Source organism: Aristolochia californica, unplaced genomic scaffold (assembly GCF_029961685.1).
Source record: "Aristolochia californica isolate CCGP_79_NKW_82.1479 unplaced genomic scaffold, dmAriCali1.0.hap1 SCAF_9, whole genome shotgun sequence".
NCBI classification, from domain to species: Eukaryota; Viridiplantae; Streptophyta; class Magnoliopsida; order Piperales; family Aristolochiaceae; genus Aristolochia; species Aristolochia californica.
In genome coordinates this window covers 3,034,352-3,049,769 of record NW_027182290.1, presented here as the reverse complement: position 1 = coordinate 3,049,769, position 15,418 = coordinate 3,034,352, and the positions used below count along the sequence as shown (strand labels likewise).

Below are 15,418 nucleotides of genomic sequence, written 5' to 3'. Positions count from 1 at the left end.
TCCCACATAGTTACAGGACTAGAACAATAAGTGCCTTCTTAGTTGAGAATAAACAACTTTGGGTACTATTTTGGGATGGACTAGGGTGTTTCATTCTTGGAAAACCTGGGAAACTTCAATAAATTTCATCCAAGTTGCACTTGTCACACTGATTAGTGGATTTTTTTTCTAATAATGATACTAATTAGTTAGATGTACGAAGTGAAAAGTGGAGGGTGCAACGTTTTTATGTGAGCTAATGTCCCTCTTCTTTTCATGTATTGAGGAGGTCATTTAGTTACAATACCAAGCAATGAAGCGGAATATTCATGCATCATCTACTTGTGTGGCTACTCATATGTTTCTTCTTTCATCTAATGAAATGTTAACAAGTCTTTTGTTTTTCTTCCCCTGAGCCAATGCCTTAGAACGAAAGTTAGGTAAACATTTTATGAAGATTGATTGTTAACTTGACCTCAATCTTCCTTTGAGCTATTGAGTGTTGCATAATGTATTTATGCTACCTTGTCCCATGTGCTGAGATCTGAAAATGGGAAGCTACTTGCCAACATCTCATTGTTTAGTAATCTTTGTTACTTAAATTCTCCCTTGAAGTTCAAAAGCTACCACTCACTATATATGATCTTTACTTTGGACAAAATAGATGTGCATGAACTATGTTGTTAAAGACATCATTACATTGGATGGTGCTCTTACATTATCATCATCTTTAGTGTCAAAGCCTAAATTGCCTTAACCAACCAAATTGCAAGCTACATGAATTACATAAAACCATGAAAACTATGAATGTTTGTGTGAGAATGTCATTATTCTCACATTAGTGTAACTATACGTGTCTTTTTTTCTTTTTTGAGAGAGAGCAGTGAGAATGTGGAACTCATTAAGAGGGCAGGAAAAAGGGCGAAATATACAAGAGGAGGTGGCCCAGCCACAAAAACAGAGAGCCAATAGAACATAATGAAAAGCAGAAATACAAGCTGGGGGAGGAGAGAAGAATTTGAAAGGAAGGGAAGCGTGGAAAGAGAGATGTGATAAATGCTCGTTTTCTTAGACAAGGTATCTCTCCATTTGCACTCTGGTAAACATGCTGCCACCAAATACATCTGGATCTAGTGATGTCCTCAATAGTGTCAGAGACCTCTGAAAAACGACCAAGAAGGGGATAATCCACTGAATCTCCCTCAAAAACTAAAAGAGGCTGAAAACTTCTCAATGTATAACCCCCCAATATGAGAGCTCTGAGCTTGGCCTCGGTGGACTCACTATGCCCAAAGGGAGAAAAGTACCCAAGGAGCCTATTGTATACCTAATCACCCCCTCCCCTTACAGGCCTAGGATTCCTCCTATAGTTGCCATCTAAATTAAGTATTATGGCATGAGGGAAATAATTATTGGTGGCACATGTACTGAACTTGTATTAAATCTTTGATTTGTCTGCAATGAGACTACTACAGGCCTCTTTGTAGAGTCTACTAGTTACCAAAATCTTTGACTATCAATAACTCCTTATAGGAAACTGAAGCATAGAAATCTATAATTTGACAGGAAACTCAAGAGGAATTTTGGTTGAATCAAAACAAGAACCAAGACAGGTCTCTAGCTGAATTAGAAGAGGAACCTGAAATAGGATTTGTAACTCAATTGGAGTAGAAATCTTTAACATAATACCTGAACATAGGAGGTAGTGCAGAGACTCCTTGTGAACTCGTTTTCTTCCTCAATCATTTGAATGTGGTGGTGTTTTCTTTATTCTTCTTCCTACTTGCATGACTCTTTTAATTTTTTTTGGTAACTTTGATTTTCCTGATACTCAAGTTTTTGACATTAAATAAGAAAAAAAAATCAAGATAACAAGATTTTGGCATCTGTTTAGTTGGTGATGAAGCCACTTATTCTTGACATCTCTGTCTCTTTTTTGTGATTTTTATGATTCATTCTCTATATGGACTCTAAATTACGACGATGATTGCGAGAAGCTGGTTGTCAATGTTTGTGGATGTCTCTGTATTCTATTGAAGTATCTTTTTTTTTTATAGATTTTTTATATTATATGTATTATTTTGTTGAAGATACCTCAGGGTTAGTGCATTTTCAAAGTGAAAGTGAAAGTGAATTATATTTTTTTGTTAGTGTACTTAATGTAAAGTGCAGTGTAACGTACTTTCTTATGTTAGTATGTGTAATGAAAAATGTAGTGGAAAATGGAGAATGGATTATTAATAAAATATTGATAGATTTAATTTATTAAGATAATTTTATTTAACTTTTCAAGTAATAAAAAAGAAATAATTTACAAAAATAAAAATAAAATTGTAATTTAATTAAATATAAAAATAATATACCTAAACAAACATGGTTATTTAAACTAAGTAAAAATAGAAAACAAAAATAAATATACGTACATAATTTAATATGAAATAAAATAAACTAAATTAAAAATTTAAATTGAAACAAAAACATAAAATATAAATATCTTTTAATAGATTTTGTATTACATTAAGCAAATAATAAACATCCATTTTAATAATTTAATAGATTTTAAAGTATTTTTCGCTTTTTTAACGAATAGATTAAACACACATAAGTTGAATAGAAAATAAATTGGTAAATAATTTAAAATAATTTTACTTGAATTAAATTAAAACTGAAAGTAAATGAACTAAAAACAGGAATTAAATAGAAATAACAACTATTGGTCATAGGAAGGGGGGCAGCGATGAGGAAGAGCAAAGAGAGGAAAACGGATCACAAGGGCGAGTCCAAGGAGCGGAAGAACAAAGACAGTTGGTATTGGCTTTCCTGATTCCCGCAGCCGTCAGCGTCGTAGAAAGGAGAAACGCAGGCAAGAGATCCTGATTCTGAACAACTCCGAAGCCCATCCCCATCAGCCAAAACGATGCGTGGCAGCCACGTGATGGTCCATTAACCGTGTTTTTTCTCCCAAAGACATCCATTTCACTTTCCATTGATTGCTCATATACATGCAATGAATCCAAACTGTCATTCTCACTCTCTTCTACATTCTCCCCGTCTCTCCTCTCTCACTCAGTCTCGCAACTCAAAACTCTTAAGCATTTCATCCTACCCATCTCCCCATCCCTCACTCTCATTCTTGTTAAACGGAGAATGCCAGCTTTTCACATCAATTTGTTTAATCTCCATCATTTTAGTCTTACGAGCTGGGACCTGTTGACTGGGCGATCAGCAGACGCGGAGAGAGTGTTCTATTCAGAGAAGATCAACTCCCCCGAATGGAAATCACTGGTATCAAGAAACCCAGTCTAGTAGATATCATTTCCTTCTACTGTACTCGGGAGAAGCTGTGAATGGGTCCATACACGGCTTCCCTGTGATATACCTGGAGAGCCGTGCTGCCTTGGTTTCCATGGTACAACAAATCCATTCCATTCCCTGTCTTATCTTCAGAGTCAGTCACAAAGGGACAACAAGCCATGCGAGTATACATCGGATTTTATCCAAAAGAAGACGAGAGATGAAGGGTTCAATCAGGTAAAAGGCTGAGAGAGGAAGAGGGATTTTGCAGCTTGCACAGCCCTTCTCCACCTTAAACTTACCTTTCTCGGCTACTTGCCACGCGCCAATAGCTGATATGTCTCCATGCTCACCCCATCTTAGAATTCGCCCAAGAATTGCCTCGTCATTCCACTGTCATCTGACAGCGACACTCCCCTCCGACTCTGTTCTCCTTGGCAAATTCTTCTCTGTACTGCTATATAAGAACAGGGTTAGTTGGGCGCAATGCAACTCATGTAAACAAGTAGAAAACAAGTCAAGCAATTCCTCCTTTCTCTCCCACTAAGTTTTCCTTTTCTGAAACGAGTCGCAGTCTCCCCCACAAAAAGATATTCCTGTTTCCGAAACTGGGAAAAAGGGATGCATACGCCTACAGCGTACAAAGACCCATAACAGAGAAAGGACGCCGCAGTTGCAGATAAGCCTCACCCCAGCTCCGCCTCATCCCAAACACCTTTCGTGTAGTCCCATTACCTAACATGTATTTTCCTGTTTTCCAGAAACAGAGCCTTTGTTACCACCATTAGCTAGAGGCGGTTGAACTGTTGTTGCAGTGAAGGATCTGGTAGACGGCTCTCACTCCCTTTCTGTTGGACGGTTTCATCATGGCTTTCGTCACACCTGACCCGACCCAAGCAAACCAACCTGATGTGAGGGCCGGGCGAGGAATCTCCTTAGGCTTGGCCGAACAGAAGGCCGGAGAGTGTCTCTGTGTCGTTCCTTTGCCACGTGGAGGAGGGGGACCTCCTCGTTTTGATGCGTTCTAGGCTGCGTCAGCCTGATCAGGGGCTTCCTGTCCATTAGCGCCACTGGCGTGGCAGTGGGACCCATCCTAACAAGCTAACTGTTTGAACGTCGTCTCTTCTTTCCTTACTGCAATGACGAACTTACCCTTGATACATCTCTTTATTTACCGTAACGGGAAAGACCGCATTTAATGTCACTCACCAACCTTAATATATAAATCACAATAAAGTTAGTTGATGGCATTTTGGTAGATTCAATCAAGGATGGAGTCAAAGATGAGGAGCGGGTATTCTTATTGACGGGACGTGGCTGACCGGCGTGTCGTGTAGCGAATGGCGGAAATATTAGCATTTATCTTATGAAGAAGAAAATAGAAAATAATTTAAAAAAGGTAAGCAAGTCACTTTTATGTGATAATGAGGAAGAGACCATTAACCAATCTTTTTCTTTAAAAAAAATAAGAATCTGATCATCAACCACTCTCAAATGAATCCCAGTTAAGTGAGAGTCTGAAGAATGTGTCATTTGGAGAATGATAGATGAAAAGGATAAGGATAGGATAGCACATGAAGAATAGTAAGAACAATAATCCAGATAACTGCTACCAGTGATTTTATTTTCTGTAATCTGTTTCTTGTTATTTGGCTTCCTGAAACTGTATACACAAGGCATCAAATATTCAAACTATTCACACTAACAATCTTCTGCTTCTTCTTCTTCTTCTTCTTCTTCTTCTCAATCTTTGTTCTAGTTTTTCTTCTGATAATAAGAATTAAAACTACAATCATAACAAATCTCTTCTCTTCTCTGTTTTTTGTATCAGTAGTTCCATAAACAATCGAGGTCCACAGGGCCAACAGGAGGGGAAGGATCTACTTGATCTTCAAATTGCCTCCTTCCCATCTCATGGGTTGAGACAACTGAAGAGATTTCAGTGTTCATATCGGTGGTGAGACCTGTTTCCTGAGAAAGGCTGACCATCTCCCTCTCTGGTTTGCATCTCTGTTTCATGATAGATCCATGGTGGGTATCAAGCAAAGCCCGCAAGATAGCCTGGTCCTGGACTGAAACTGAACTGGGGTAATGCAGGTTTGCTAGATTTGGAGCTCCCTGGGTCAAGTACAATGAGGTGGGAAGAGAGAGTTTGGAGAAAATCAATGAAGAAGATGAAACATCAGAGGGGTTTGCAGAAGTGGAGAAAAGAGGCGAACTGAAGAAATCATTCATCTCCTCCTGCCTTTTCTGGCCCTCCATTGCACTGGAGAAGCAGGTCACGTGAGGTGGCTCAGGCGCTGTGCTTTTGAACTTGTTGCTGTATGAAGAATCCATCAGTGGAGGCAGGATTGATGAACCAAAATCCTCACCAAAATCCTCACCCAGAGTCCCAATCCTTAGCAGCCCTGGAACATGGGTTTTCTTCCCGCAAGAGCTCTTCTGAAAGACCCGGGAGATCACCCATTCATTCTGTAAGAAACACAAAGATGACAGTTCCTCATCATCTGATTCAAGTGAATAACGAAACCCAAGTTCACAAGGAAGGATGGTAAAACTCTGGATAAAAATTATAGACCAACAGAAGGAAGATATACCTTGGCTGTCTTGGGGAGATTATAGAGAGAGAACTTCCCCTCCAGTCTGTATTCATGCATTACCCAGTTCGTTTTCTCTCCTTTGGGTGCCCTCCCTTTGTAGAAAACAAGAGTTTTCTTCATCCCAACAAGGGTTTTCCCTCTGAAAATTTCTTTATCCTTCCCTGTGGCTTTCCAGTACCCAGCTTCTGTTGCTCTGTTTGTCCTCAATCCGGTCGGATATTTCCTATCTCTTACACAGAAGAAATACCATTCTTTCTCCCCCATTTTCGCTCTCCCTTCATAAAAAAAAGGAGCAAAGTATAAATAAATGAGCAGCAGATCCTGCAAGCCTAGGTTCCTCTGTAACGATTTTGCCTCACTGGACGAAGAAAGAAAAAAAGCAGCAGAAAACTTACATGGCAACTCCCATGGCTCGCATTTATTCAGATCAACTTCTCCTATCGCTCTCGAAACGAAGCTATTATCAAGAACCTTCTTGGAAAGGTAGTGGGTGATCAGCTCTTCATCAGTCGGATGGAATCGAAAACCCGGAGGCAATTCAATCTCATCTTCTCCCTTGTTCAGAATGGACCCGTCTTCCATTTCTGTCTTTTTCGAATCAGTACAGAATTTTTTTCCCAGGAACGTCAAATTGATGTCTGACTACTATGATTTCTTTCCAAGTACTGGAATGAAGAGAGAGAAAAAAAAGCCTTTCTTCTGATAACTGAAACGAAATCCGTTATCTGTTATTCAGAGGCCTCAAACTCAATAGGTATGTAACCAATAACCACTAAAATTGATAGAGAACCTGAAATTTTTTGATGGATTATGAGCACAAACTGCTCTGCTATGAAAATATAATTTCCAAAAAAGCTGCGTCTATCTATATGAAAGAGAAAAGCACATTGAGAGACAAGCTCGTAAAATCTGTGTACAAATTCAAAGAGTATTCTGACCTACGAACTCTAAACTCTTAGAGACTAGCTAGGGAAGAGGCATAACGAGAGAGACAAACCAATTATATGCTCGTGGATGAAGAAAGAAATGAAAGGTGGAAACAGAGCAGAGTCGAGAAAGGCAGTTCTGAACCTAACTCAAAAAGTCCAGAACCAAGAGAGAGAGAGAGAGAGAAACTGTTAAGAGAGAAAAAGAGTTGGGAGGGAGGGCAGACTCCTAAATTTTAAATAGCGGTTTTCTGGAGAGAGATACGTGGGTGTTAAGGCAACTGGGTAGGTAGTTTTAGCACTTTAAAATTTTTCTGAAATATAGATTTCTCCTTTTTTTTTTTCCTCCGATAATTTGACCAAAGACAATCCATTTCACGAATCCGCCGTTCCAACCGTGTTCTCTGATCAGATAAACCACACCCAGATCGTTTTCCTCTTTACTTAAATCAAATTCGTAAATAAATCAGATAAAAATTCAAGTTCAGGCCTTCCGTCCCCTTTAATTACTAATTTAAGCTTGTTGACTTGAAGATGAATTTGGAGTTCCTGGTTGGTAAAATTCCAACCAGGGTCATCGACCGGAGCAACTACTGCAAGATGATAAAGGCGAGCAGAGTAGAAAAAACTGCCGCCCCTTGTGTCTTTACATGCAAAAGGACACCCGCAACAAACCTTCTTGTCATGGCAGCAACGGTCTGAATGCACAGAAGAGTACAAGAGTCACCCCCCATCCATTTCCCAGATTCAACCGAATTGTTCCTGGTTTCAGAAAGGGCCGCCTTTCTCTCTCGAAAATCACATATTTGCGTTTCAGTTTCAGCAAACCGCCGGGAGGATTACCCAATCACAAATGTCTCTGCGTTTGGTCTTCTTGCACAGATTCGGGCTCATCTTTTCTCATTTCTGTCTCTAGAAGAAGTTTTTAACATTTGGGTATGTTTCAGCAATCCCATGGTTAAACTACAAAACCCAATTAAAAAAGTTTCAGAATTAACAGAAGTTCAAAAGCCAGACACCCTTCCAACTGTTTGATTTAAATATGAGAGGCAGCAGAAACTGGCCCAAACTCAGCTTCGTAGGAGCAACCAAAGGTCATCTGTGAAAATTTACCAGGCAAACTCAAAGCATCACTCCCGTCGACTGTATCTAACTGGGACTAGAAGGAGATCAGGTAAAAAATATAAAGACAGGACCTCTCTATATTTAAGTTTTCCAGGATACGGGCTACTACCAGCGTGGTAGAGGTGAGGGATAGGACCAGATTCGCTGGAGATTTGGTGAAGAAAAATGAAAAAAAGTGAAGGCGAGGAAAGCCAGTTAGGCATATAAAAGGTTTAAGAGGAGGAGAAAACGATTGATCAGGACTTGAATGCGACCATGAAAGGAAATTTTAAGCTCCTCAATTATGAGGAAAAAAAAAAAAGAGTCAAGGGTCAAGATGGACTACGTAGGCAGCACAGTAGGGGTGACCAAAACCGAACCGGGGCAAACGTGGCAGATACGCAGTGCTCCAGCGGTCCAATCTTTACCGAACCGAACCAACACAAACGCATGTGTACCACATTCTCATCGAGTTAGGGGCACAAGCTCTGTTTCCTTGCTACCGACAGGGCACACCTCCTTCAAACATGTGGCCATGGCCACACTTCACAGTCTGCTCACATTTGGAAATAATTCCAGTGGGGCTTCTTAATCACATTCTTCATGTGTTACATCTATTAATCATGTGGTTGTAAAAAAATTGAGTTTGGAGTGAGTCTGAGAGACTAAGAACATCGGTTAGGGATGGCAACGGATAACGAATACCTGTTACTCGTTATTGTTACCCATACTTATTTTGTTACTTAATCGATATCATCTGTTACCATTTTGACTATCGAAACTTGTTTTATTATTACTCATTTGTTTACTCGATTATTTGGGTAAATAAAAAAATTAATATAATTTATAAAAGTCTTAAGGGTTTTAAATTATTACATAGACACATATAATTAAAGAGATTCAATCTTTAATTTGATATGGTGTACATAAAAAAAATAGTTGCAACCCATTATGATAAGGTTTTTATGTGGGTCATATAATTTTATGAGATTACATTGAATTAGTCCATGGAACAAGTCTTAGTATTAGTTAATAAAGGGGTAGGACTAATTAACTAACAAAGCCAACAAAGTCGTTACATCGGTTCAAAAATTCTGAACCATATACCAAACAAATGGGTTCCCTTCTTCTTCTTCTTCTTCTTCTTCCAAGCAGTCGTATCAATCAAGTGAGCAGCCTTGAGAGCTCAAAAAGGATTTGTAAGCCTGTTTTTTTCCAAGCAGTCGTATCAATCAACTTCTTCTTCTTCTTCTTCTTCTTCCAAGGAGTCGTATCAATCAAGTGAGCAGCCTTGAGAGCTCAAAAAGGATTTGTAAGCCTGTTTTTTTTCCAAGCAGTCGTATCAATCAAGTGAGCAGCCTTGAGAGCTCAAAAAGGAATTGTAATCCTGTTTATATGCATGCATGCACGAGAGCTTTTATGTTGAAAAGGGGAGTCTACGTTCATGCATGGCAACTCGCAGGTGATTTCTTTGACAAGCCAGGCTGATTGAGAATTAGGATTTGCCAAAAACGTGAAAAATTGTGGTCCTCATGTTACATGTGTACGTGTGAGTTTATTTGAATCTTTGCATGATATTAGAGAAGGTGTTGGAAATCGAATAAATTTGTATAAAAGATTAAATAAAAATTGAATAAGCTAAGATGTAAAAGGATCAAGAACCACTTTCGGTTTATTTTTTAACATTTCTTATAGGCAAGACGAATCGAATGAAATTTTTTGCGTCCCAAAAATGAGATGATCAGAAAATCACTTCGCCGGCCATTGCCGAAGCTATGGCAGCGCATCAACAGTTTCCGGACCCTCAAGCAAATCCACTCTTACATGCTTGTTCATGGATTTAACTCTGATCCCTCCCATCTCCGGGAGCTCATATACGCTGCCGCCGTAACCGTTTCAGGCTCCATAAACTATGCCCACCAGCTCTTCGAACAGATATCTCAACCCGATGTCTTCACTTGGAACGCGATCATTAGAGGCTCCGCGCAGAGTTTAGACCCTTCAAAAGCCATTTCTCTTTACACCCAAATGGAGGAAAAGCGCAACAAGCCGGATAAGTTTACCTTCTCCTTTTTGCTTAAAGCTTGCACCAAGCTGTCTTGGGTTTCCATGGGGGCACAACTCCATGCGAAGGCTGCGAAGTACGGCTTTGATGCGGAGTCTTTCGTTAGAAATAGTTTGATAAATTTACACGCCAATTGCGGTGACTTGAATGTCGCAAGCAGACTCTTTCAAGAGGCCCCTACTCGTGAGGTTGTTGCATGGTCCGCACTAATGGCAGGTTATGCACGGCGAGGTGATCTGGAACTTGCACGCAAGTTGTTTGATGAGATGCCGGTGAAGGACTTGGTTTCTTGGAATGTCATGATCAGCGTGTATGCAAAGAAAGGGCAGATGGAGAAAGCGCAGGAGCTGTTTGATTTGCTTCCCGAGAGGGACGTGGTCTCTTGGAACGCTGTTCTTGCTGGTTACGTATTGCGTGGGTCATACTCACAGGCGCTGGAGTTGTTTGGGGAAATGCAACGGACTGGTGAACCTGCGGATGAGGTCACTTTTTTGAGTTTATTATCAGCATGTGCAGACTCAGGTGATTTAGAGACTGGAAAGAGGATACATTGCTTACTAACGGAGAAAAACCCAAATGACTTGAGTATTCTACTGAGCAATGCCCTTATAGACATGTACTCAAAGTGTGGAAACATAGAGAATGCAACTGAGGTGTTCAGGAAGATGAAAGAGAGGGACGTGGCCACATGGAACTCGATAATTTTAGGATCAGCTCTTCATGGCCATGGTAGCAAATCGATTAACTTATTCATTGAGATGACGAGACAGAAATTGAGGCCAAATGAGGTAACTTTTGTAGGGGTTTTAGTTGGGTGTAGTCATGCTGGAATGGTTCAACAGGGCCATCATTACTTTAACCTTATGAGGGAGAGGTATGGCATTGAGCCCAATATTAAGCATTATGGCTGTATGGTCGATATGCTTGGGCGTGCAGGACAGCTGAAAGAAGCTTTTGACTTCATCGAGGACATGAGAATTAAACCCAATACAATTATTTGGAGGGCTCTGTTAGGAGCTTGTCGGCTTCATGGGAATTTGGAGTTGGCAGAGAAAGCAAATAAAAGAATTCTAGAGATGCATCCAGATCAAAGTGGGGACTTTGTGTTGCTTTCAAATGCATATGCATCAATGGATGAATGGGTTGGTGCAGAAAAGGTGAGGAAGTTAATGGATGATAGAGGGGTCAGGAAAGAGGCAGGTTTGAGCCTGATAGAAGCAGATAACAAAGAGCTTATGCATTTCTTGCTCGGCAGAGATTCCAACTTGAAATTGAGGGACTACTTTATTCAGCCAAAATGAGATGTGACATGGACTAATCCATTGTTCCAGATGCTGCTCTTATTTAGCCAGTTTTCAGATGAAGGCACTGTACTCAAAGACTTGTGGTCTTTATCTTCTATTCCCTCAACAAAAACAACAGAATGCCTCCACTTAAGCATTCTTGGTGGTAGAGCAGAAAAGCTCCTCTCTTAACGAATGTGGGGGGCTTGCAGAATTTCATGTAGAAATAGCAAAATGCGGATTCAAATCAAAATATATTTTTTTGATGGTCAATATCATCACCTTTGTGTAGCATCAGTAAGTGGACCCATGGATTACAGTCTGTTGAATTCGAAGATATCACACAGAGCAGTTCCTCAACATTTGTCTAAGGACATGCTGCAACAAGGGGATCGTTAACATTGATTAATTTGCACAAACAACTCTCTGCGGTTCTCCGCGACATAGGCGCAAAAAGTGGCATGAAGCTTAAGGAAGCCTTGTTCTTTCAGTTTACTCTTTAAGTTGGGTGCTCTGGATTTGGAGATGGTCCATTTTTATGTGTCTCAGGTGGCCAAACACATGCAAAATGCAGAGTGCAAGAAGCAAACAAATGTGTGGTTAAAAGAAGTAGAGTATCATTGGAACGCTTACAGAGGAAACAATAATGAGGTAACTTGGAATTTTATCTGCTTGCAGCTACTGGGGTACTTCAATGGCATGAGAAGCTCGTAGACGACAGAAAGATGTGAGATGTCATGGATACCATGAAAGATATGGGAGTGCAGAAGCCACAACCAATTGCTTGACGTCTGACCATGTAATTAGGCTTGCCAGTGAAGATTCATGTACTAGTTATTTAAGTTCATCCAGAAGCTCGTACATTTTTTTTCAAACTGCTGCTTATGGTGATATACTTCTCTAAGCTGACCAGGTGAGAGCTTGTAGTACTGTTGTGGTGATTTTGAGAGATGTCTGATTGTTCTGTTAGATCACCACTAAATCGAAACAATAAAATTCTTCACTCGAATCTGTTGCACCTTTAAAATTCTCAGAAAACACACACACCTGACTAGTTTAAAATTCTTTTTCATTTTGCCGATATCTTGTATTGGATAGAACAAGTTTATTGCAGAAGCAAATATCCAACAGAGTCTGCATATGAAGATAGTTCCAATTACATAGAGGCTAGATTATCATCAAAACTAGCTAGGCAACATTTACAATTTTTTAGTAGCTATTATAACAACCCTGACAACAAGATGCAGCTAGAGAAAACAGTGGTAAGGTCATCAAAGGTCAATAATGTTTCTTCTGTTTCTGAGCTTCCCATTCGTTGCGATTTGCAGCAATCTTTGCCACTACATTGGCATGAAAGCCTGGGTACGGCTCATATTCAAACACCCTCTGAAGAACCTGAAGTACAATAGTAGAGATGCATAAACATTCTCAATCCCTAATTCATGATAATGAAATTTGAACAGGACATGGGAGTACCTCGAGCAAGACAAAGAAAGGAGCCATTAGAAACGCTTGGGCAATGTTGTCGAGAAGAGCTGGGGCCCTTTTCTGCAAATGTGTAAATAAGCTATCAGTTTTCATGTTCGCACAGACCATAAAATAGTTATCATATGGTTAGTAATACACATTTAGTGTTACCTCAAAGACTCCATGACCGATGAACTGCCAGGTCCAGCAGAACAGTTGAGCTACCAACACGACCTGCACAGACATATTTGTTAAATAATATCAAAGTCTATGACTTCGAGGTAGCTAATTTTTAAATTTGATTTAATTATTTGTCAACAAAAGAGCCAGTAATTGAGAAACTTGAGAATCATAATGGCATGGCCTTGTTCGAATGAATGTAGTCTTGCTGAGAACTTATGATGTTTTTAATTCAAGAAACAACAAAGGACATGCTTATGCTGTTAATTAAACCATGCAATTTCTCTGTAAAATTAAAAACATAGTGAAGGAATACTTCAAGCTCATTATTTTCTGATTTCCAGTAGCCCTGCTTTAACTGCCTTCTTTCCGTGATCACTCATTATTCTCATCACTCAACAGTTTGCAGCAGTAATACCCTTCATGAAAGAGAGCTTGCAGATACGCAACTCTTAGTTTCATGAAGGCTCAACATAGCCGATCACTAAAGAGTGCATGTTACTTGAATAAATACATCACAGTTATCTATGCAACAAAAAGCTCAGCAGAACTCAAGGTCGCATAATTTCACGAGGTCAAGTGCTCCCCCAATCAACAATCGAGTTTTCTGACCTCAGCTGAACATTTCAATCCATCATCCAATTTCCGTTGGAAGAATTCTTTGGAGACCATCCCCGACATAATTGCCTCTAGAGCAGGCTATCACTAAAACTGGAAAAAGGAATGGCCAGGGCCTGCACTGAATATTCCAGAATGCATGGAGTTCTGCATGTAGATGTCAATTGAGAAAAAAAAGTGTCTTTTTACCCTAATTAATTCATTCTGACTCTCCTGAACTGTGACAACAGATATCACATGAAGAACCCAGGCACAAAACACTATGTTTGATCCAATGAGCACAAGGAGAAAAAAAAAGAAAAAAAAAGTAGTTCAGGGGTAATTTACTAACATAGAGGTACTCATACAAAAGAGAAATAGTTAGGAAGAAACTCCCAATTATCAGGAAGTAAACTCAAAATCTGCTGTGTAGGTATAAACAATTCTGGTAGCTATTTTATGGTTGTCAAGAAAGTCAAAACAGAGAAGTATACAGAACCAAGAGGGAACCTAAGGAAATAACAAGCTGATATACAGAATCACTTAATACCATGACCCAGAAAAATGCAAAAACAATGTTATGGCGACAAAATATAAAATGAGCAAGTAACACATTCAACCACATAAAATTTCAGTTAGAACCACGAAACAAGTGAATGAAAAACCAGTAAGAGGCTACCCAACTCTGAACAATCAATACTAAAGATATATGCATCACCTTCACCGACCAACAACAGCAACTCCATGAAAATCTCCAACATCAATATAAAATTGAAGCTTGTAGAGGAACGGTATGAAATACCAGGAATATGAATATGTCAGTTAACAGGGAAATAACTAAGGAGATCAAAACTCATAGAAAGAAGGAAGTTAAAGAGAAACAACCACCATAGAAGAAATATAGGAGAAAGCATTTGATTGTGCGGAAAAAAAAACCAATAAGAACAATGGTCACTAAAACGAAAGATACCTGGCCAAACATAAGAGGGCATGGTAACAACAATTCATCACCAAACATACAAGTGCACATAAACACCAAAAGGGGGAAAGAACAACCACAACAACAAGACGTCAACAGCATCAAAGCGGCAAATCAAGAATAGCCATATTAAATATTAAAGAAAAAAGCATAGAGCTGTATCTCATAGAACAGAGAAATAACCAGCGCACTTTTACACAAGCAATACAACGACAATACAGTCGAATTAGCAAATAAAGTTTACCGAATAAGAAAAAAGTGTTACTCGTAAAAAGAAAAAAATCAGAGAAAGTTCACGTTACTACCTCTACAGAACTCAAAATCAAAATCTAAAGCCTTCGGAATCAGAAGAAAAGAAAAGACACAGAACAATTTTGAAAACAAGCGTGTTGGTTTCTAAAAACCAACAGCGAAGGAAATAAGAGGGGAAACATTAAAAGTAATTCCAAGAATCAGAAGCAATCCTTAATACCAGAATCATAAATTTGACATCTACTAGACTGGTGACAAAGAAAGGTCACATACCTTCCAAGCAAGAGAAAACCCAAGGCGACTTGCAATCGAACTGCTACTAACCCAGCAGAGAAAGCACAGCAAAGCTGCCAAAGTGCCCGCTTTCATATCCATACCCATATAGAAGATTGCATATAGCAGCGCGAACAGGAACCCAAAATTAAAAACTAAACCGGTAGAACCTTGAAAGGGTAGCAAATCGAATTGTGGAAGTTGGAAGAGAGGAGGCGTGAAATAGAAAAGCATGAGAGCTGTGTAGAAGAGCGGCCAAACAAATAAGGTATGGATGAAGATGTTAATGGGGTCGCTGTGATAAGCTCCATAGAAGGCGAAATGCTTCTCGAGATCAAACAATCCCTTCGCCATTGACGTCGTCGGAAACAACAGCAAGATAAAAAAAACAGAAGAAGATGATGATGAACCTTGGAATT

General features: G+C 39.5%; 3 protein-coding genes across 3 annotated transcripts; 1 reads left to right on the top strand and 2 right to left on the bottom strand.

Moving 5' to 3' along the window:
• Positions 1 to 4,810: 4,810 nt before the first annotated feature.
• Positions 4,811 to 6,983, bottom strand: LOC137941004 (NAC domain-containing protein 100-like). Its single transcript, XM_068786193.1, has 3 exons — positions 6,269 to 6,983; positions 5,871 to 6,148; positions 4,811 to 5,745 (listed from the first exon to the last, which is right to left on the bottom strand). Exons 1-3 carry the CDS (start codon positions 6,453 to 6,455, stop codon positions 5,101 to 5,103), a joined length of 1,110 nt encoding a protein of 369 aa, XP_068642294.1. The 5' UTR covers positions 6,456 to 6,983; the 3' UTR covers positions 4,811 to 5,100.
• A 2,638-nt stretch (positions 6,984 to 9,621) lies between these two features.
• Positions 9,622 to 12,237, top strand: LOC137942151 (pentatricopeptide repeat-containing protein At5g15300). The gene has a single exon (XM_068787843.1). It carries the CDS (start codon positions 9,641 to 9,643, stop codon positions 11,267 to 11,269), a length of 1,629 nt encoding a protein of 542 aa, XP_068643944.1. The 5' UTR covers positions 9,622 to 9,640; the 3' UTR covers positions 11,270 to 12,237.
• A 99-nt stretch (positions 12,238 to 12,336) lies between these two features.
• Positions 12,337 to 15,418, bottom strand: LOC137941005 (2-hydroxy-palmitic acid dioxygenase mpo1-like). Its single transcript, XM_068786194.1, has 4 exons — positions 15,000 to 15,418; positions 12,890 to 12,952; positions 12,728 to 12,799; positions 12,337 to 12,646 (listed from the first exon to the last, which is right to left on the bottom strand). The coding sequence occupies exons 1-4, from the start codon at positions 15,351 to 15,353 to the stop codon at positions 12,530 to 12,532; spliced, it is 606 nt and encodes a 201-aa protein (XP_068642295.1). The 5' UTR covers positions 15,354 to 15,418; the 3' UTR covers positions 12,337 to 12,529.

Excerpts from the sequence above, each read along its gene's own strand:
- LOC137941004 (XM_068786193.1), bottom strand. The coding sequence starts at position 6,455 with ATGGAAGACGGGTCCATTCTGAACAAGGGAGAAGATGAGATTGAATTG. Across the intron at positions 6,149-6,268 it reads CGAGCCATGGGAGTTGCCAT|GGAGAGCGAAAATGGGGGAG; the intron begins GTAAGTTTTCTG and ends TTTTTTATGAAG. Across the intron at positions 5,746-5,870 it reads ATCTCCCCAAGACAGCCAAG|AATGAATGGGTGATCTCCCG; the intron begins GTATATCTTCCT and ends TGTTTCTTACAG.
- LOC137942151 (XM_068787843.1), top strand. The coding sequence starts at position 9,641 with ATGATCAGAAAATCACTTCGCCGGCCATTGCCGAAGCTATGGCAGCGC.
- LOC137941005 (XM_068786194.1), bottom strand. The coding sequence starts at position 15,353 with ATGGCGAAGGGATTGTTTGATCTCGAGAAGCATTTCGCCTTCTATGGA. Across the intron at positions 12,800-12,889 it reads TCGGTCATGGAGTCTTTGAG|AAAAGGGCCCCAGCTCTTCT; the intron begins GTAACACTAAAT and ends ACACATTTGCAG. Across the intron at positions 12,647-12,727 it reads CTTTCTTTGTCTTGCTCGAG|GTTCTTCAGAGGGTGTTTGA; the intron begins GTACTCCCATGT and ends ATTGTACTTCAG.